The 22,433-nt window shown below is 38.9% G+C and overlaps 1 protein-coding gene across 3 annotated transcripts in view; it reads left to right on the top strand.

The window, feature by feature from the left end:
* The window catches only part of PTPRG (protein tyrosine phosphatase receptor type G), a 704,073-nt gene that overhangs the window by 475,550 nt on the left and 206,090 nt on the right, over positions 1-22,433 (top strand). For all 3 annotated transcript variants that reach the window (XM_053930009.2, XM_053930010.2, XM_053930008.2), the window contains exon 5: positions 13,935-14,030. In XM_053930009.2, the coding sequence (XP_053785984.1) occupies positions 13,935-14,030 (96 nt within the window). The remainder of the gene's footprint in view (positions 1-13,934; positions 14,031-22,433) is intronic.

Genomic DNA, 22,433 nt, shown 5'->3' with positions numbered 1-22,433 from the left:
CGTCATTTCCATTTTCCATGTTTAGAAACAGGTACCTAGAATATTAAGTGATTTGCCCATGATCTTAAAACCAGATGAGGCAGAGCTTGAACTTGAGCTTACATTTTTAAATCATATCTTTGGTACTCCATCATGTGTTTGCTTTGAAAGTAGGATTGTGAAATCTAAAAATCACTCTGAGGAATTCATGAAAAGGAGGATGTTTTAGCCAAAAGTGTTTTGAACTCTGATCAAAGCCATGTTGGAGGTGGAGCCCTGCCCTCCTCACCACTGGGGCCTTCAACCACCTCCTGAAGGCTTCTCCCTAAGTCATTCCTTTCAAGCTGTACCCAGTACATCAGCAACGCTAACCCTTTGCCCAGCTTTGGGTAGCCTTATTTAGTTCCCTCATTGGCTGGTGTTTTTTCTGACCAAAGGTGTAGTCTGTGAGAATTAGCAATTTGTGTTCACTAGATGTGCACATTATAATTTTATGGCTAGATAGATGGGAAAGTATTATTAGTCTAAATAAATACACTTTCAACAGAGTGGTTGTATTAAATAAATTCAGTAGTCTGTGTAGATCAGAAACATTAGCTCAGTATTTCTTCTTTTCTTCCCTCCTTTGGAGTGGTAGTAAATTGGAGTAGTTGTGTGGTTCATTGCAGCAGAAATTAGAGAACTGTGTTGAGTGAGGTAGTAGTAAAAGAGGGTGCCGTGTGGTGTTGGGCTGTCTATTGCTAGGGGCTGATAGAATCACCCCTTTGGAGCACTTTGTTGATGTGGCCAGTCTTCTGAGCTGGGTCCCCAAATGGATCCATCTGCTTCACTTTCTCCCTCTTCTGTGGTGGTGATGATTTGGTTTTGTGCTTTTTCAGTTTTTCTTTTATCTTTCTCATGTTAAAGGAGATTTTCCCCCCAGATGAGCTATTATTTAGAACCAGCAAATATTTTAAACAGTTGTGATAAAACAAACTTCCGTTCTTGGCCCCAAACCAATCCAAGTCCCATCCCTTGAGAAAACCACTTGCAGAGTTTGTGTTACCTTCCAGATAGCCTTTTCTTCCCCTTCCTTAGTTCTATATGTCTGTGCAGCTTCATACACAATACATACAGTATTTTGTTGTATGGCTTTTTTTCTCATGCAAATATAGACTTATTTTGCATCTTGACTTTCTTCATTAACAATGTATCTTCAAGAACTTTCAATGTCAGTGCCTGTTTGTCAGTTTCTCCTTTGATGCCAACAGTTGTGGGGCAAATGTACTTGTATGTTTGTCTTTGCATTTGCAACACCTGTGACAAAATCTTAATTTCCTAAATAAAGGACCATCTTAAATTATAAAATTGGAAACAATTAGAAAAAATAAGCACCGATTTTCACTCTTTATTGTCATTAGGAAAATGAAACATGAGAACATAAGTGTTCATCCAATGGGTAAAAAAAGAAGGACCAGTAAATCCACAGGTAGTGATGGCGTGGGAAGATTGGTGTTCTCATACATCATTATCTAAAGTACAAAAGGTATGTACCATTTTCAGGGGACTGTTGGACCCACGAGAGGGATCTGTCTCAGAGAAAGAGAACATTTTGTGTTCATAGAGGCATGTTCACATATGTTCTTTGTAGTGAGCCCTTGAAGATTTTGATTAAAGCCACAGACCACATGAGCTCAGGGCTGAAAATGTGTCGTGAAGTTATCAGCATGTGGTAATAGATGGGACCATGAGAGTTCATTTAGTGCAAAGTGATAACACTGTCCAGGGCACACGTGCACAACCTTTGGCAGCATTGCAGGAAGTGTGCCGCCCTCTGGAAGCCCAATCCATAGCTCCATGAAGTTTCTACCTGTCAGCTCCCCAAAGCTGTTGGCTATAAGGGAGACTTAATGATGAAAGAGGTTCTGCATAGAGGAATGAAACACATTTCCTCCCATGAGAGAAATTCACTCCAATCATTCATTCCAGTCATTTAATGGGTGCCTGCTGTGCCCTTGGTCCTGGAGCCAGCACTGCCCAGTGGGAGACATCCCAGCATCCTGTATCTAGAAGAGTCCATTGCAAGGGGACCCCCACCAGAATGAAACGTGACCAGAGGCGCAGAGAGCTCTTGTAAAGAACAGATATTCTGATTTGGTTGGCCCAGATAATTTTTAAAGGGCTTCACTGTGGAGGTTGTCCTGAGAACAGTAGAGGGTGTGGTTTTGATTTATAGAACTCGAAGGCATTTGGGAACTGTCCAGGTTGTCTTGCATGTGTGTTTTCAGAAATGTTTTGCGTAAAGCCTTTTCTTTACGGAGCCCCTGATCTGGCAGCTTTGCGGGGCAAAATGCAATTTTCACATAACTTGGTGCACAAGCTTCTTGTGGGCTTCTGGAGAGGGGAAGGGGTGGAATGCAACTGACTCTATACCTGTGTTAATTTTATCTGGACTAATTGCAAATTCTCGGCATCATCATTTCCCCAAAGCCTATTATGAGGTAGAAAATGCAATATCAGAAGTGAGAAAAGAACTCTAATGGGAACTTGGGGTGAGTAAGTAACAAATAAACTACATTTCAGGTTTCTTGTATTTTAAAATGGGAGACATATTGCTGATTCCTAGTTGGTTTTGAATGATTTATAACCTTTTATTTGTGGTCGACTGTTGCAGTCTATGTTGTCATGGAAATTCTATTGAATTTATAGGTCCATTTATCCAGAATGATTTTCCAGACTTCATTTCATGGTGAATCATGTGGCTGTTACTCCCAAGTACAAAGCAATTTCTAAAAAGTTTCATATTACAAAGAGCACAAACACCGCGGTGGTTATTTTCGTGTTTTTGAAATACAAATGAGTTCCAGGTGCACCTGGGGGCCCCTCCCTCTCCACTGTGGCCAAGGTGTTGAGCCGCACTGCGTTTCAGTACCAACTGTCTGTACAAAACAGCTGTGTAAGCGAGGAAAGTTAGGTGAAAGTGGTCTTGAAGTTACTGGTTTGTGGGGGGGGGGGGGCACACTGCTCTCCCAGTCTTTGCGCCCCATTACAGACTTGTACCTCCCCCTTTAGAGTTCAGGAGTGAGAGTAGGAGAGAAAAAGGAAGGGCTGTACCATATCCATTGACTAGGTCTCGTGGGGCAGTGGGTGTAGACAAGGTTTCTACACGTCTGCACTGTAGACATTTTGGGTAGAATAATTATTTGCTTGTGGGGAGGAGAGTGTCTGTCCTGTGCTTTGTGGGGTGTTTAGCAGCCTCCCTGGATTCTACCCACTAGATACCAGTGGCATCTCCTGCCCAGTTATGATAACGAAAAATGTCTCTAAACATTGACAAATCTCCTCTGGTGTCCAAAATTGCCCCTGGTTGAGAACCGCTGCTCTGGAAGCTTAGCGCTAGTGTCCTAGAGATAACGAATGGGGAGTTCTCATTGCCAGTGGGAATTCTGGTCAGGATGCTGTATGGAGAGAATTTTAAATGTGTAAGCTCTGCAACTAAATGCCGAGTTTGAGTTCCAGCTTTATTGCTTCTGAGACAAGGCCTAGTAATTTTAGCCTTAATTTTTTTTTTTAATAAAATGAGGGAAAGAGTAGTGGCTACCCCAAAAGGTGGTAGTAAAGATTAATGGAATTAATTCAGGTAAAGTATTGTAAGATTTGGATACATTTAAGCAACCTTGCGGCATGTTTTATGGAGGAGACTGCTTCTTGGCCTCATTTGCAGTGTGCGCCTAGAGGTGAGGGTCAGGGAAGAAGCAAGGCTTGGTCCCTGCAGTTGCTGTGTGGTTCTGGACTAATGTGATTCTATACATTTGATACAGTGACCTGACTTTGCTCCGTCAAGCAGATAGGTTCTCTATGGCCCTACCCTGTGCTTTTCAGAGAAGCCTCTATTGAATCCAACGGGTGCAGGGCACAGAAGCAAACTCACCCTGGTCTACTTTCAGATGACATTATACTTTTGTTTATCCCAGTTTTAAAAGTGCAACTATTTAGCTGATTTTATTTACTTATTATTAAAGTCCAATATGCAAAGAGGAAAATTCACAAATATTGTTTACAACTGAATGAATATTTGTGCTCTTGTAACCAGGCCCCAGATCAAGAAAGAGTACGCACCCCCAGAGCCCCACCTCCTTACTGCCCTCAGGGGTGACCACTGTGTGCGTATCTAGCTGCAGGAGCTTTCCTGGTTGTGTGCTTCATTCCCGTGGACTCCTACAGTGTGTGTATGCACACACACAGACACACAAGTCTCTTATTTGGCTCAGAATTGTGAGATTTGTATACATCGTTACCTGTAGGTGTAGTGGGTCCCATTAGATCCACTGTGTGACTGTGTCACAAGTTTTTTTATCCATCTGTGAACTGATTAGCATTTGGGTAGGTTCCAATTAGGGGCTGCTGCAAATAGCCCTGGTTCATTTGTATTTTTTCCCTTTCTTTTCTCCCTTTAACTAATTTTTAAAGATGTGAATCAGGCCTGCGGTGTGCCAGACCTAGGAGGTGTTTACCTGAGTTATTTTAGTTCATCTTTACTAGTTAACCTAGTGATGTATTTCTTATCCTCCACTTACTTGTGGGACTATTAAGACTCAGAGAGGGTGACTACTTCAACTGGGTCACACAGCTATTAAATGGGAGGGCTGTAGCTTACTGCCCTCTTTCCTGAGTACATAATAAGGGCATCACGCTAACATATAGCCAGATACTGAACCTACCTCATCTTTGCCCAGACTTACCCTGAACTGTAAGAAATATTGATAACTCATGAATCATGCATAATAAATTCCCGGCAAACGGAACTTCCTGTTATAAACAAACACCTGAAGTCTTCCCTACTAAGGGAAAATCCCAAGAATTCAGTATTTATTTGACTAATCAGATGCATCACTGAACCAGAAATTCCCAAAATCAACTAATAAATAGACTTAAATGGCATAAACAAGGTACACACAGAGACTTTTAAAAGGGATCGCAGAACATCCTGACCCCCGATTGTGTGTGAGTCGTGGCCGTGGTATGCCTTTGGGTTTCCTCCAAAATGTTGGATTCCCGCTGGAAAGTAGTTCAAGACAATTCCATGTTATAGATGAAGTGAAAAAAGGAAATAATTAAGGATTAGTTTAATCTGTGGTTAACGATATTGTATAAAGCAAACATTTCAGAATGTTCATTTACGTGCTACTTTCCCTGCAAAGATGCTGAATACCTGCTCTTCCTTGGAGCAGAGTTCTTCTAAAAATATTCTTAAGTGAAGACTGTGTGGAGCCCACACAGATATCTCTGCTACTCCTTGTGGCTCGACTTCCAGGGATGTTGGCTGGACCATGAGACAATTTGTTTTCACCTTAATTTGCATATCTTCTGGTCATGAAGAAAGTAACAAAGGTACATAATAATCAAAGTAAGAGCTGTTTAATTTGTTCTTACTTTTCCAAAGCATGTGAGTTGTGAATCTTTATTGCAGTGATCCCATGAGGTAAACATTACCTCTATTTGATAGAAGGGGACACTGAGCCTTGGAGATCTCCTGTGTCTTCAATGTGCATATCAGGTCCCGTGCTGTGGTCCATGGTTATTGATTTTTCATTTAATATCACCCCATCATGTTGGCTGCCGACTTCATGGACATTTTCTGTAAGTCACAAGAATGTGAAGTGGGTTGTAACTGGGGCTGCTACGTTCTTTAGAGGTGAAGCCTGTGAGAAGAGGTGAATGAGTACGACAGAACTCAGAGCTCAGAGACGCTCAAAAAGTAACTGGGTTGCAGAATGGCTTTATAATGTTATATACATATACATATACCTGGGTATGTTTGCTTAAAATCTGTAGTGATCTTAGAAATGTAGTCCGGGTTCTCCAGGACTATAGATGTAGATATAGTTATGTAGATCTATAGAAGGTAGGGGCTGAGGTATATGTATCTCATGTGTGTATGTGAGTGTGAGTGTGAGTGTGAGTGTGAGTGTGTGTGTGTGTGTGTGGAAAGGGAAAGAGAGAGATTAGGATTATGAGGGATTGGCTAACTCAGTTGTGGAGGTGAGCAAGTCTGAAATTTGCAGAACAGGCTGGAAATTCTAGCAAGAGTTTATATTGCTGCCTTAAGTCCGAAGGCTGGAAACTCAGAATTTCTGTGTTGCCTCTGGAGGCAGAATTTTTTCCTCTTAGGGAGACCTCAGGCTTTCAACCCATTGGACAAGGCCCACCATACTATGAAAGCTAACCTGTTTTACTCCAAGTCTGCTGTTTAAGTATTAATAACATCTAAAAAAAATATACCTTTACAGTAACTTCCAGAATAATGTTTGACCAAACAAATGGGCCCCATAGCCTAACCAAGTTGATACATAAAACTAATTATCAAGTTAACCATCACACTTAATAATGATCCTGTATAAAGGTAACTGTGAGTAAAAACTACATTGTTACAAAAATACCAATATCATGGTGGTGAATTCAGAAGGTTTACATTATGTATTTTTATGTAATATAGAGTGTGTGTTTCCTTTTTCTCTATAATTTAAATGAATAGGTTTTTCTTTTGTTGGAGCACAAAAATTTCAGGCTAGACTTGCTTGTGGAAGAATCTGTTTGAATATCTTATAGATTAAAGAGAAAGTAATATAATCTGTGTTCAGCATAACCATACCTGGGACCACTTAGTCATTTCACAGTGATCTTGGAATATATTTGCACCTTTTTGAGAATTTTCTCTTGCGGTATAAATCCATTCGTTCTCTTAGTAATCTGATCTCTCCTTGCTACTCATTGTGTTATTTATTCCTAGAGATAGCAAGAACCTCATTTTAGTGTTTGTGGCTTTATCATTTGGCAATCCTTGCTTTTAGTTACTCAGAGACCCCACTCATTTTATCGACTCCCAAAATAAGTGACTAGTATTTACAATGAATAGTGCTGTTCAAGACAAGCCTTGAACTAGGCAAACAGATGTCCTGTCTGCACTGATCTTCCTGTCTGATGCCAATGGCAGAATTAAATAATTAGAACAGCTGTGTTAAGTGTGTGTGATCTGGTTCAATACACCATAATCTAGAACTCAATTAATATTACCAACCCATTGTACAAAAACCTTAATTCTGGCTTTACCTTATGCAAATCATCCAACAAAGTGGATCCAGTAGGTATTAACTGTGTTGGAGTTCTACTATGCTTTCGCTCCACATTTTTATTCTTAGACAACTGTTCCTTGTGCACCGGTATGTTCTGAACTGGATTTCTGCAGGTTGGTGCCAAGTATCATTAGAAATATACATTTCATCTCTTCAGTTCTGTTATCTACTGCCTCCTATATGGTTTTTAATTTTTGCGGTTCCCTTTTTAGTTACCGTCTTTATCACATCCAGTTCACATCTCATTTATTATTTTCCTGTGGGTTCTTCCACTCTATGGAAATGTCTAATGCATAATCAGTAGATTGCCTTTCTTCTGCACTACCTGCATGCTGTTTCCTTACTTGTTTCATCGTGACTTTTTTCTTGGGCCATGTATATGTGTGGGGAGTGCATCTCTGAGAGGAAATGAAAATGTGGCATCTTCTAAATCACAAAAGAAGGTTCTGTTGGTTTTTTTGCGCTTGTGTTGGGACGTTTCCTCTTGCCACCATTATCACAGAGATGTGAGAGCTTACTAATGCACACAAATATAACATTAGAGGCTAGGAAGTCCCCCTTTCCACAAGATGCCCTCTCTCACCCATTGCCTGCATCATTTTACTGTTCATATGATATATGCTGTACTTGACCATGAACCATTTATTGTCTTAGGTTTTTCATGACATATTTACCTGTGACACAACTTCGGCATTGAAGGAGAAAAAGTTAACCTTGTCTCATTGTTGATGTTTTGGTCTTCCCAAGCACAAACCATGTATTCATCTTACAGAGCACCTTATTCATAATATACATTAAGCAAAAAAATTTGCCTATTGGAAGGAAGCACAGTGATTTAGGCCTTGATTGACTAGGATTGGAAAGATTAGGTTTCTGTCACGACCCCCCCTCCTTCCTTAAGAGCTCCATAAATTAGAAATCTTTGGTTCCTTTGGCTGTGAAGTGAAGGTCATGGTGGTGCCTGCCTCCCTGAATGTTGAGGAATAATAGTACGGTGCCTGGCATACAGTGGGAGCTCACTGACTGTTTGAAAAATAACATTAGTAAAAACATAGAAGACTTTAGTTTTTAGATTTGTTGTTTTCTATTTATTCAGCTTAATACAGATAGTGATACAAATTGGAAACCAGACATATACATAATTTTTAAATGAAACTGCTACTAGAGTCATTTTAACTGGAAGCCAGAGAAAGGGGAAGCTAAGTACACATTTTGCTGTGACTCTGTGTACATCATGTTAGTTCCCATGCAACAGAACATCGGCTGCCATCAGCCCTATGCTCCCAGGACCATTCCATCTCCTTCCCATTACTTGGCAATGTGGCCATTTGTTCGTGCATTTTCCATATCTATATTTTAGCACACGCCTCCTGGTAAGTCATGGGGCTCTTTTCCCCTGTGAAGTTCTATTTTCTAAGTGTCAGGTTAGGTCCTGTTATGCTCTACTTTATCTATCACCTTGATCCTGCTGGAGAACTGCCTGGAGCTTTTTTTCCTTTGCAGCCATTTCACAAGGCAGAAATGAATGATGTGTCCAGGTCTGTGATTCTTGCTCATGCATTTCAAAGTTCTTTTTGAACTGGCCCATTGATTGTTTTCTGATACATAACAGTCTACCAGTGTCTTTGTAGCTGAGCTTCATGCAGTTTGTTCCTGTTGTGAGGGAGACCTACATATCTTATGGCACTCTGTGTGGTGGAGGGACATTTGTTTACACAAAATTGACCTGGCTTTTCTTCCCTTGCAAAGAGGCTACTGTTTGGAATAGACTCAGCCTTAAGCTGTATAGTTTTTTTGAAGAACCAAAGTGTTCTAATCCCAAACATATTTGGGAAACACTGAGATAAAGATATTTGGTCTTTAAATGTCATTCCTCACTACAAGGGACAAGGGTTCACTCAAGAAATGACCAATGTTAGCATTGGAGTGGGAAAATACAAGATGAGCATAGAGCACCGAGAGAGAGAGAGAGCGAGCGACATTGTTCCCTCCCTGACCCCTTCTCCACACACAGCACCACAATGCACCAATGTGGGTTGCCTCGCCCTGGCAAATACCTAAGACTCCGCCCCTTACTATGGAACAGGCACACCAAGACACAAAATGTGGCCCAAATGAAAGAACAGATCAAAGCTCCAGAGAAAATACAACTAACTGATGAAGAAATAGCCAAACTATCAGATGCACAGTTCAAAATACTGGTAATCAGGATGCTCACAGAAGTGGTTGAGTATGGGTGCAAAATAGAGGAAGAAGTGAAGACTATGAAAAGTGAAATAAAGGAAAGTGTACAGGGAACCAACAGTGGAGGGAAGGAAACTGGGACTCAAATCAATGGTGTGGAACAGAAGGAAGAAATAAACATTCAACTAGAACAGAATGAAGAAACAAGAATTCAAAAAAATGAGGAGAGGCTCAGGAACCTCAGGGACAACTTTAAACATCCCAACATCTGAATTCTAGGGGTGCCAGAAGGAGAAGAGGAAGAGCAAGAAATGGAAAACTTATTTGAACAAATAATGAAGGAGAACTTCCCTAATATGGCAAAGGAAACAGACTTCCAGGAAGTCCAGGAAGCTCAGAGAGTCCTAAAGAAGCTGGACCTAAGGAGGAACACACCAAGGCACATCATAATTACATTAGCCAAGATGAAAGGTAAGGAAAGAATCTTAAAAGCAGCAAGAGAAAAGGAAACAGTTACCTACAAAGGAATTCCCATAAGACTATCAGCTGATTTCTCAAAAGAAACCTTACAGGCAAGAAGGGGCTGGAAAGAAATATTTGAAGTCATGGAAGACAAGGACCTACATCCAAGATTACTCTATCCAGCAAAGCTTTCATTTAGAATAGGCGGGCAGTTAAAGTGCTTCCCAAATAAGGTCAAGTTCAAGGAGTTCATCATCCCCAAGCCCTAATTATATGAAATGTTAAAGGGACTTATCTAAGAAAAAGAAGATAAAAAATATGAACATTAAAATGACAACAAACTCACAACTATCAACATCCAAACCTAACAAAACAAAAATGAACTAAGCAAACAACTAGAACAGGAACAGATTCACAGAAATGGAGATCACATGGAGGGTTATCAGCAGGAATGGGGAGCGGGGAGAATGGGGGGAAAGGTACAGAGAATAAGAAGCATAAATAGTAGGTACAAAATAGACGGGGGGGTTAAGAATAGTATGGGAAATGAAGAAGTCAAAGAACTTATATGTACAACCCACGGATATGAACTAAGGTTGGGGAAAGAAGGTGGGAGCGGGGGCACAGAGTGGGGGGGGGAATAAAGGGGAGAAAAAAATGGGACAACTGTTTTAGAATAATCAATGAGATATACTGTAAAATAACAAAATGAGCATAGAACATCTGCCTGAGAGTAAGAGGTTTTAAAAAATGGAAAAGGTGGGAACATGGCAGCATCATGAAGGAATTTGAGGAATCTCCTTTTGGGCCAGTCTGAGGGAATTTGAGCATCAACAGTGCTGGTAATAATGGATTATAACATACTGAATAAAATAAAAGCAAAATAAATAGATTCCTTATTGATGTAAATGAATGAATAAGTGAATGAATGAATGAATGAATGAATGAACTGTGAAGAAGGGAAGACGATTTCTTACCCTAGAATGCCATTAATGAATATAGGAATAGGGCAGGGTTAGAAAGTCATCAATGGATACTAAAACTAGTGGATGAAAGTTAGATCAAGAAAGGATATTTATTTAATCTCAAATTATCTCCCTACAAAGTAATTTTTAATTGTAAAAGGAGATTTAATAACTTTATAGTAGATAGCAGACATTACCGTAACCATGTGAACTAGTTAAATACCCATTTAATGTGCTTTCTAATATTGTGCACTGTGAAGACATAATACTAGTACTGAGGTAACCTGCCCAAAATGTGCCTCATAATCTAATCATAAAATCCATGAGACAAGACCCTATTCTGCATAATAACTGCCCTGTACATATCATACCACCAAAGTAAGGAAAGGCTGAAAGAGCACTCCCGATGAAAGTTGGGGGTAGGGGAGGTGGCAGCATAGAGACATGAGAACTAAATGCAAAGCTTGATCATAGATTGGATTCCTGGACTCCGAACCAAAATAATGACCTATAATGAGCTTACTTGGGCACTTGCCAAAATTTGAAAATGCACTGTAAATGAGATAATAGTATAGTATCAAAATGAAATTTGCTAACTTTAATAATTATACTGTAGTTATATGGAAGAGAACATCCTTATTCTTAGAAATTATACGCTTAAGTATTCATAAATTACTCAGAAATCGTGCATGTGGGTAGATACAGAGCGTGCGAGTGGGGTAAAAGGTAACTAATTGGTAGTAGTGGTGAAAGACGTGTAATTTTTAATACATCTCTTTGCTGCTGGATTTTCCACAATTTTTCAGCTTATGTGACTATGTTTCTTCAGGAGGATGATTGCTGTACAGTAAGTGTCACTTAGATTCACACTATTAGAAAGAACACACTTGGGTGGAGGCGGAACGACAGGCTCTGAGTGTGGCTCTTGAGAGCAGGTCCAGAAGGCTGTTGGGCTACTCAAGGTATTTGGTAGCCACCCCAACACCTTCCAAAGATGTTTTTGGAAAACAGGTTTCTTGCCTCTGCTCAAATATGTCTCATCAAGAATAACACTCAAATAACTTAAAGTCCATTTCACTCAGCAAAACTCCATCTACTTATTTACCCTTATATTTAAGATAGCTTCAAATGTTAACATAATTCAGTAGATTTCAACTTGGGAGAAATAGCCAGGAAAATTGATATTTCAGACCTATGCTGCTGTTCTTTTTATGAGGCATTTTATTATCCTGATGGGTGGAGCCATGACTCAAAGACATTTTCTAAAAATGAATTTTCTCACCCAGTTGTAAATGAAAATGCCCTTGAAGAAGACTTAACGTATTTTGTATCACACACTATTCAGGTGATGCATTAAACAACACCCTCCTTGCTCATGTGGTGAAGAATAAGAAGCTCGTCTATGAACTTACATAATGTGAGGGCCTGAGGTTTAAAAGGGAAGTGAAGTATAATTTTCTGAATATACTTCTGTGGAGTTTCTTCCTTGGGATAGTAGCAAGGTACCCAAAACAGCTCACCCAGTATGAAATTGTTTTAATCTACACTTCATTGAATAGACTTTTCTCAGTTTAAATTCATGATGTCTAAAGCTGTCCAAACCTACAGGCAACACATTTGTAAGAAGCTGCCAGATTCAGTGGAAATTCACAGTCCGAGAAAAATAATTCACTTTAAGAAAGGAAGGCCTCAAAAAGAATCCACCCATTCTCCTCACATCCACTTGTGTACCTGAGTTTTCCTAGATAGTGTCCTCCTGAGGTGTGTTACCAGATTTCACCTTTCAGAAAGGACAGGTCACCTTGTTCTTAACATCTTGGTTAATTCAGTTGGTAGGACTCTGTTTATCTTCGACCTGTACCTCTGGTAGTGTCTGTGTCTTCGCCTTCACTCTTAGGAATTTATCATTCAGTATTGAATCTCCAAACTGTATCTTGGGTGTGGTTGTTCAGTTCGTTACAGAAAATAGCATTATGCCATTTTGGATAGTGGGGGAAAAGAGATTTAGTGATACCAGAGATTTTATTTAATGTAAGGAGCAGGCTCATTCTAGAAGACTTAGCAGAATCACACTCTTGTTAGAAAATTTAAGATGTCTACCAAACGTTAACTTTACAACATGATAGTAGTGGTGGTGGTGGTTTGTTGAGCACTGATGAGGCCTAGGTGTGGTGCTACATACACTGACTTGTTTGGCTCCCACACCCACCCCACCAAGGGTGACTACTTGGTTCTGCACACGCGGAAGCTGATGCTCAGAAATTAGCTTGCTTACCTGAGGTCTCACAGGCAAGTAAATGAGGAAACCAGAGTAGGGACCCAGCTCGTTATTTTTAGCATAAACATGGTTTCAGGAGAATGATCTGTCATTTTATTTTGTTCTCCAAATTATATGAATTATCAGAGGGTTCAAGCATTAAAATTGCACAATGATTTAAAAATGATTTGTCTATGTCCTGCTTTTTTGAATAAGAAATCCTAGCCAAATGTAAGAGATGGTATCTACAGTTGGGATGAGAGCATCTGGATTTTACATTCTTCCTCTGATGTTTAACCTCAGCCAAGATAACATCAGCTTTCTGAAGCACTATTTCCTCATTTGTAACTGAGGGTAGTCATTCTTGCTCCACCTTCACAGGGGTCGGTAGATGGATTAAGTGAGATAATATATGGGATGGCTTTTCTCAAACTGTGAAATGTAAGGCACGATTATTATCATTACTATTATATCTCTTTGTGGAGTTACTGAAATATTCCATTTACACTATTTCTCAAGGCTACTGAGAGACCCCTTCAAATTCTCATTATTAGAATGGGTGGTGTTTATAAAGATGTACCCATTTGAGGATTTATAATTTTAACATGTGGACTGAATCTCACAGATCAGTTTTCTACTTCAACATGCATGATTCCATAGAAAATTTTGTTTCTTAATAAGGAACTTCTGCCACAACATGAGTATTATTAGAAAAGAAGAAGCTGTTGGCATTGCTTAGTTTGGGTGGCATGAAGGCATTGCTGTTATGTGAGTCATGTGTTTTAGTGATCCTGCTGAAGTGTGTGGAGGTGAAGTGATAGGATATCTGGGGTTTGCTCTCAAGTAATTTAGCAAAGAAAAAATACAGAAATGAATAACCTTAGTAAAGGGAGAACTGGTTCATTTTACAATTCTCACTACTTTTGTGGAGGTGTGAAAATTTTACTAATATATTTTTTAATTGTTCTTTTACAGATGCAGATTTTCTTTTACAATCCAGATGACTTTGACAGCTTCCAAACTGCAATTTCTGAAAACAGAATAATCGGAGCCATGGCCATATTTTTTCAAGTAAGTTAACAGTGGCCCAAGTACTTCAACCAGAGAATTCTTTGAGTATTTTTTTAAGTCAACAAATTGTTTTATGTATAATGAACGCATCTGCTTCCCAGTTCACACCTGTCTAAGTGAAAGATATTTCATATTGTCTAATGTGTGATTTAAAATGTAAATAAGTATGTTTAGAAACATAATGAAAATTTTTGCATGAGTTATTCTGATTTTATTGCTACTTGACTGGTGCACAGATTGAAGAACACATTTATCATCTAAGTCACTTCACTGCTGAAGCATTTTGAACAGGTTTCTTCAGCATATTAAGAGGCTGATGTAAAAAAAAAATAAAGGTGGTTTTCTTTGGAACAACTTTAAAATTTGACATTACTTGCATTTAGATTACTTGCAAGTAGATTAATAAATAGCATCAGTCACTTCTCTAAAGAGACCCCTTTTCGTTCCCTTTCAGAAACTTCCATGGTAACTCAAGTTTTTATTGAGACCATTTCTAAGTTAGTATGTTTGTGACTTGCCATCCTCTCTCTCTCTATGTTCGCATTAATGAATGTTCTGGCTTATGAATTGATTCTGTACCTAGAAGCCAAAACTTGAATCCTTTCATAGATAATTCTGTCCAGACTTTTTAATAAGTCAAATCAAATTAAAGTAATACTGATCATCAAGTGTCTTGACCAACAGCCTAGAGAGACGTGACTTTTTTTTTGTGGAAGGTAACCTTAGTAGGTGTGTGACATGTCTTTGAGTATTAAAATTTGCCTAAAGACTACATACAGGTGTTCCTTTTACCAGTGACTCATTGTTGGAAAAGACGCCTTCCTGACAATTCAGATGAGCGTTAAGGACATCAAAACCTTCTCCAACATGGTCCTTTTACTTCTACCTTTTGGTCCAAGCTCCTTTGTCATTGAGATGGAGCTAATCTTGTTTGGAGTGTGTTAATTTCACTACTCTTTCTAGTGATAAAAATAATGTGATGGAAAATAGTCTCCACTGTCTATCTCTCCTTTTTAATTGCCCTCTGTCCCTCCCCTTTTCTTGAATATGATCTCAAATGGGAGATCATATGTGAAAAGTTGAAAAGCCTTATATTCTACTCAAACATCAAACACAGTACCAGTGGAGGTCGTCAGCATTGGTTCTGGTGCTTGTTTTCAAGCTGTGCATTCCGACCTGCCGCTGGTGGGCTGTGAAGTCATTTCAGGGAGTCATGACCAGCATTTTAAAAATAATGAAATAGAGTAGAAAAGAAATCAGGAAATATTGGTATCTCATACAAAGTAAGGATAAATATGTTTGTAGAACTTTTCTTCAGTTAATTATATATACAGGGATGTAGTGAGTATGCTCTGGATCATGCTATAAAAATGTATTTGTTATTGTGGGTTACAGACAAATATTTTGGAAGTCATCTGTTTGTTTTATATATTGGGCTGATCTTGCCATTGTTCCCATTGTTCTCCCACACATATCTTATCCCTAATTACTCCCTAATTGAACTCCCTCCTCTGTCATGCCCACCATGACTGGCTCAACCAGGCCCAACTTTAGCGGTCACTTTTCTTATGGGAAAATAAATTTTAAAATGTTTTTAAGAGGACTAAAAGGACTTGTTCATAGCATGCTGTACCCAAAAGCTTTCTATTTTTCTAGCTCTGTAAACTCTTGTTAAATATAAGACCAATTAGTCTTAGGTGGGCAAAGTACATTGGTGTACAAACCCCCAGAACACCTCTGTGTGAAATCTAGCTTTTGAATTTTAAAGGATTTCCAGGAAATGACTACTAGTACACCTACAAAAAAATGTAAGGTGCATTTCATCTGGTAAGTTTTTCCATAAATTTTGGTTTGCTGTCATCTAGACACAAAATTGGGGACAGATAATATGAAATAAGACAGAATTATTTTTAAAGATTTTATTTATTTTTTATTTTTAAAGAGATGAAGGGAGGGAGAAAGAGAGAAACATCGATATATTAGAGAACATTGGTTGGGTGCCTCTAGCATGCCTCTAAGTGGCAACCTGGCCTGCAACCCAAGCATGTGCCCTGACTGGGAATTGAACCTGTGACCTTTCGGTTCACAGGATGAAGCCCAACCCACTGAGCCATACCAGTCAGGGCCAGAATAATTTTCAGGTAGCAGCTGTGTTGAACTGCTCCCTTTGTTTTCTTTATGAGTCCGCATGGGTATTTATACATCTGAGTTCATACTATGGCATGCAATGGAAATGAAAACTTTGGTATTTTAATTTGACAGTCTAGTTAGATCCCATATTCTGAGATCTTTGTATTTTCAGTCTTTCTCTAAGCATGTTAAATGTGGGAGATTGATATTTCTCCCCAGGTAGTCAGCCATCAGGATCTGAGGAGTGGCTGTCTGCCTGCTCTGAAGGGGGTTCACATTCCATGCACCACATTCTTCTTCATGCCGTCATTAGTTCTGATTTAAGATGATAGAGAAAGAGTACCCAATACATGCACGACCTTACCTTTAACCAAGCCATATGTATGTATTTTTTTAGACCAAGAATCTTCCCTCATCACTCTCTGAACTGGATTCTGATTTGGTTTTTCTTTTTTACAGTCTTTTCTTCACCAGTCCACATTAACACTTCCCTGCATTTTCCCGCCAGAACTAAAATGCCTTTGAACCATGCAGCCATCTTAATGGCTTCCAATCTGATGCTCATAAATGTGTGGTTAGCCCCAAACTTTTGATTATCATAGTTTTAGTTTTGATTATTGTACTTTTTTCCACACAGCACATGATGATCTTTGTATTTTGATTTGGAAGGGAACCTCTCATTAACTGTATGACTCAGTTGTCACTGTTATTTGAGTGCCTAAAATTTTATTTATATTTCCTGATTCCCTTGAACTTTGGAATTATAAATGCATGATTCTTTAGGAGTGCATACATTTAGAAACTTTTCTTTTGGTGATACTCTTTTCGGCTCCCTTGTTAACCTGTTTGGGTGTAGTTGCATCTGAATATTTGCATCAGACACAAAGATACAAAATTTTCATTATGTCTGCATCCAGAGGTCCTCTCAGTGGCATATTTCTTGTACATTTTAAAAATAAATTGCATCCTGATTTTTTTATTTAACGGTTGTCTTAAAAGATTTCTTTTGACAACCTATCTTCCACAATTCTGTTGAGGTTTTTTCATTCAGTGTTAACAGTTTTACTTCTACTGGGAGAGTTGAGCCCCTTTGCAGTGATACTTGTTTTTTTTAATTTCTACTTAAAGTTCTACCCAGAATCTGTGTAGCTCAGCCATTTGGGTTTACCTTAGATCTGCGTGGCCCAGTCATTTGCCCCCTGTTCATTTCTGCCCTTATTTCAGAGCTGAAAGCAAACTTAAAAACTGAAGTGTTTTTCAAGTTGCTACCCCATTCTTTATCATGTCGGTGGCACAGACTGCTTAATTATTTTCCTCCATCTGGAGAGGCTTAGTAATTAAATGAAATGGCAGCACCTGGGATTATTTATAGCCACTAAGAAGGCAGGAGGAGTTCGTGATGACTCATCCATCCAGAGCTGGCAAGGAAGCCTTCCTCTCCACTTCCCTGCATCTCACCTTCCCACCACACACCCGGCCCCAACTCCGCAAAGGTGGATGTGATTTGTCCTTCCTTTAACCACCTGTTTCTCTAAGCCTACCATCATGCCCTGAACCTATAATTTTACTCGTCTCCTTCTGCCTTTGTACTGTGAGAACATTGAAGACTTGGGGACTTAACATACTCATCACTGTATCTCTTGTTAGTGGCCGACTCTAGGGCTTGGGTGTACAAATAACTGAATTCACATATTTAGGCTCTGTAGTCTTGATTGGAAAGGAAGTGTTTCCTGATAGCCTATCAGCTAAGGTGCATTAGAAATAGACACTAGGAGCCGTTGAACTTGAGGTCCATGTCTTGTTCCTTCCTCTTCTCTTTCTACCCCATCACCAGCCTTTCCCTAGCCTCACCTCAGTATCCTTGGCTGAATTATGGCTCAAGGAAATATGTACTGAATAGGACTGAGTTATAGGAAACTTCTCAGAGTGCTTACCACAACATTAATTATTTGGATTTTGAAAAAGCGTATGTCTAGGTGGATAGGTAAGCTTCACCTAAAAATGATGGTGGTTATATCAGAAGTGTAGGACTCTTGACATGGTCAAGGAAGGACATTAAACTGAAGGTCACAGGTCAGCTGATTACATTGAGGATGGTAACTTTCTGACTTGGGCTTTACTGGGTCTAACATGCTGCTAAAGGATGTATCCGTATTTATGCCTGTAGTTGTGAAATAGCAACAGGGCTTTAAAAATCTTCAAGTAGTATTGCTTCAGAGACTTCATTGCCAGGAATATCGGGATATATCTGTGTGTCTGAATGTTTTAATAGTTTCCCATCAAAATGCTTTTATCTCAGTAGATAGCGAGTGAAAAGACTGTTGGATTGTTTTGCTATTTTTCTTTCTGGCTTGCCTCTGTCTCTAGTGTGTCCTTCCTAGGGTCTCTCTATGAAAGGTAATGGATTGGTTGCTATGTGCTTACGCACACCTATATGTATGTTTCTTGCTTTTGCCATTTTTTACATCTATGTTTTTCTTCCTTCGTCCCCCTTTTTCTTCATCAGTTTCTCTAAGTGAACAAACTGTATTATTTTCTCATCTATTTACTCATGCTCTCATTTGCTAACCCATTTGCTTATTCCGCAGTATTTATTAAGCACCTTCTTTGTACCATTCTCCTTGCACATTATAAATGTATCCTCAGGATTGTAGCCTGACTTCAAAGTTGTTGGGGACCAGTACTTTTGGAAAAGGGTTGTCCTTTGAATTCTCTCATCAACAGTAGCATTATTTTGTCATTGGGAGATAAGAGAAAATGAAATATCAAGAAATGAAAACTAAGAATTATATCTTGTGTATAGTTTCAAAATGATAAATATTTTGAGTACAAAGTTTCTATTTGTGAATTTTGAAATTGGACTCTCTCCCTTTGTTTCATTTTTTTACATAACATAAATACCACTATTAAAGTATAAAGCATCCCTTGGTGACCTAAATTGGTCTTTTTGACTTTTTAAACCTTCCTGAGGAGCCTTTTTCTTTTATTACGAAGAATACTTTTTTCTGTCATTACTATAGGTCTATTTTTAATTAATTAATTAATTTTACTTTTGACTGGTCCTCTTGGAAATGTAAAACAAGGATCACTACTGAAGGAAGGAAGGAAGGAAGGAAGGGGATAAAAGAGGAAGGAGGGCAGGAGGGAGAACAGAAAAAAGAAATAGTAATTATATTCATCTACCAAATACCCACCACAGAAGACCCAGTAAGTATTTTTGAATTAGAGAACATATGAATTTATGCCAGAGGGTAGTGGTAGGTTGTTAATTCTTCCTTCTTACATTGCTTTTTAGGGTAATTGCAGTAAACTAACATGATTCTTAATTTATTCCTTTACAGTTACTGCTGTTTGAATATCATCCTTCTCACATTTTCCACATCCTTGGTTTTATCCAGTTATTAGTTTAATTCTTTCACTACATTACCTAGAAGTATAATTTCAGAATGTTTGGGGTTGATTAAGAAGACTTTTTTTTATACACATGCAAAAATTAAAATACATATGTTCCAATTAAACTATTTTAACAGCTAATTGATTTCATAGGATTTGTCATTAAGCGAAGGCCAGAGTCATTTTTAATGTTCAGATGCAGTTTTAAAACAGATTTGTGGATGTGTACAGCATTGAATTTATAGCCTATCAGGTGTTTTCAGTACATCTCCTATCTGCAAATGGCCTGTAATTCAAATTTCCTCTTAGTGGACTTTACAGAGGACTATTTAATAATTGGTGAAGCATTGCGTAATTAAGAGACTTTGAGTTCTTTGAATGTGACCATGTGAAAATCTTCTTTAATTAAATCATTGCACTTCAAGGACATTAGCAAGTACTTTGCCTTCGTCTATAACTAAATGGTAGTTTAGTATTTATCAGTTAGTTTAGAATTTACTTGTTTTGGCCATTAGTTCTAACATGTCTTTGAATTTAACTGCCATAGTCTCAGAGAAAATATTAACGGCTCTACAATGGTCTCCCTAAAATGAGGTGAGAGACCTGAGAGAGTTTCTGCTCCCTGAGAGGATTCTGGTTTCATGACTCCCAGTCCAGTTGTCTTGTTTTTCCTAATGGTGTCCTCCCTGGAGTGTGATCCAGCAGATGCCTTAGCTGATTACTGGTCTTGGGAGAACTCTCCCCATAAAACACTTTGCATCCCAAGGTACTGGCATCCAGTGGATAGAGGTTAGGAATGCTGATCCATATCCTACAATGTGCAAGATAGCCTCCCGCAACAGAAAATTATCTGGCTCAGAATGTCAGTGCTGAGGTTGAGACCCTGCTTTATGCTAATCAACTGTTTTATTACCATAAATATTGGATGTTTTAATCTCAGTAGATGGGGGGTGGTGGTAGGGGAAGTAGTAAGGGCTCTTTGGGTTATTTATGGGCTAATAGAATAAATAATAGTAATAATAATAATGACAACAAAATCTCATGCCCGAGAAGTCCCCTAGTCCTTGTCCAACCAAGAGTTTAGTCAACTGGATTCTAAGATCAGCTGTAAAGATTTACATGCAACTTAAATGGATGTCTCCAACAGTTGTGTGGAACATAATTTGGAAGAGGAGTAAAAGAGGGGTGGAGGTGACGAGTGAGCCAGAGCCAGAAAACCATTTAGAATTCTGACTCAGTATCCCTAACAAGAATGGTAGATACGCACAACAGGAACTACAGCAATATCAGATTCAAGACATACTTAGCAAATAAAAGCAGCAGGATCTGGTGACTGATTGAATATTAGATGTCAGAGAAAAGTAGGATCCCAGGATGACTAGGTAGATAGAAGCAATGAAGTGAAGACCACAGGAACAGGTGCTACTCTGGAGATGATGATTCTGAGAAGCCAGTGAAATTCTAAATGCAGGTTTTCTGTAGATATTTGGAGGCATGAATTTTAATCTCAGGGGGGAAATCTGGGCTAGAAAAGAATATGGAATCATTAGCATATATGTATGTGTCAGCTGAGATCAGGAAATTTTTAAGGTCAAAAAAAAGAGGGTCAAGCCCTGGCTGATGTGGCTCAGTGGATTGAGTGCCCACCTGCAAACCAAGGGGTCGCTGGTTTGATTCCCATTCAGGGCACATGCCTTGGTTGCAGGCCCAGGTCCCCAGTAGGGGGAGTGTGAGAGGCAACCACACATTGCTGTTTCTCTACCTCTCTTTCTCCCTCCCTTTCCCTCTCTAAAAATAAATTCTTTAATAAAAAGAGTCAAATCTAGAATATTCTGGAACAGCAATATTAAGGAACAGAATTCAGTGAAGATCTCATACCGGCTTTCAACATCTCATTGTGAAAGTGTTAGGAAATTTTGTTAGCCTGTAGTTAAATGGACCACTATAAGCAAATTCAAATTGTATAAACTTAAAATTGTAACTTACTCTCTTAAAAAGGTAGTAGAAAGGAAAACATTTTTAAAAATTGATATGCCAAAATGCAAAATACCTGTTCCAGCTTCATCTTGGTCCCCTTACAGAGCTCATATGGGTATTTGTTTGCAGATAACTGCAATGATTCATGAAAGAAGCACCAATTCAGTAGGTCATTCATTTAGACATAGAAAAAGTAAATAAAGAGCATGTGCAAATGCTTTTGAACTTGAAATCAGTGGGAGCATCTGGACATGCTTTTGAACTTTTATCAGTGGGAGCTGGCTGGAAAAACTCACAATGAAACTCCCTCTGGCGGTTATAGGAAAATCGGTCCCCGTCCCAAATTTTAGCACTACTTGGTTACCATGGTGTGGCACAAGTAATTTCCTGGGGCAGAATTTTAAAGCTATTAATGCTAGTTTTATTTTAGAGGTTTGTTACTGTCTCTTTCCAAATCTTTTTTCTCTCTGGCCATCTAGGCATTATCTCAGAAGTGATTCACCATCTTTAACTGTGTGAATGTTGATGCTGCTCACTTGGGGTGCTACTTCTTGGGTTGCACTTACTAGAAGAAGCTGTGATTCTCTTTTGTTTTTAGGGTTCATACTGAAACTACTGTTTGTTTTCCCTGTCTATAGCATCTTAAAATGTATGGTACGTCTGTACCATCTGAAGCCCAGAGCTTTAGCTTCTCAGTTTGTTCTGGATGATGCCTGTTAGTCTCTTGAGTGTACATTTGACCTCCCAAAGCATGTCACGTACACCACATGGCATAATTATGAAGAGAGACCAGTTTGCACAGATTTTTCCTATTTAGTGGAAATCCAGTCAGTCATTTTTATTGGCCAAGTCCATTTAGTTTTTTCCTTAAAGTAAAAGGAAAATTATTCATTTTCACCAATA

Source organism: Desmodus rotundus, chromosome 8, assembly GCF_022682495.2.
Source record: "Desmodus rotundus isolate HL8 chromosome 8, HLdesRot8A.1, whole genome shotgun sequence".
Taxonomy (NCBI): domain Eukaryota; kingdom Metazoa; phylum Chordata; class Mammalia; order Chiroptera; family Phyllostomidae; genus Desmodus; species Desmodus rotundus.
This window is presented reverse-complemented; position numbering and strand designations above follow the sequence as displayed.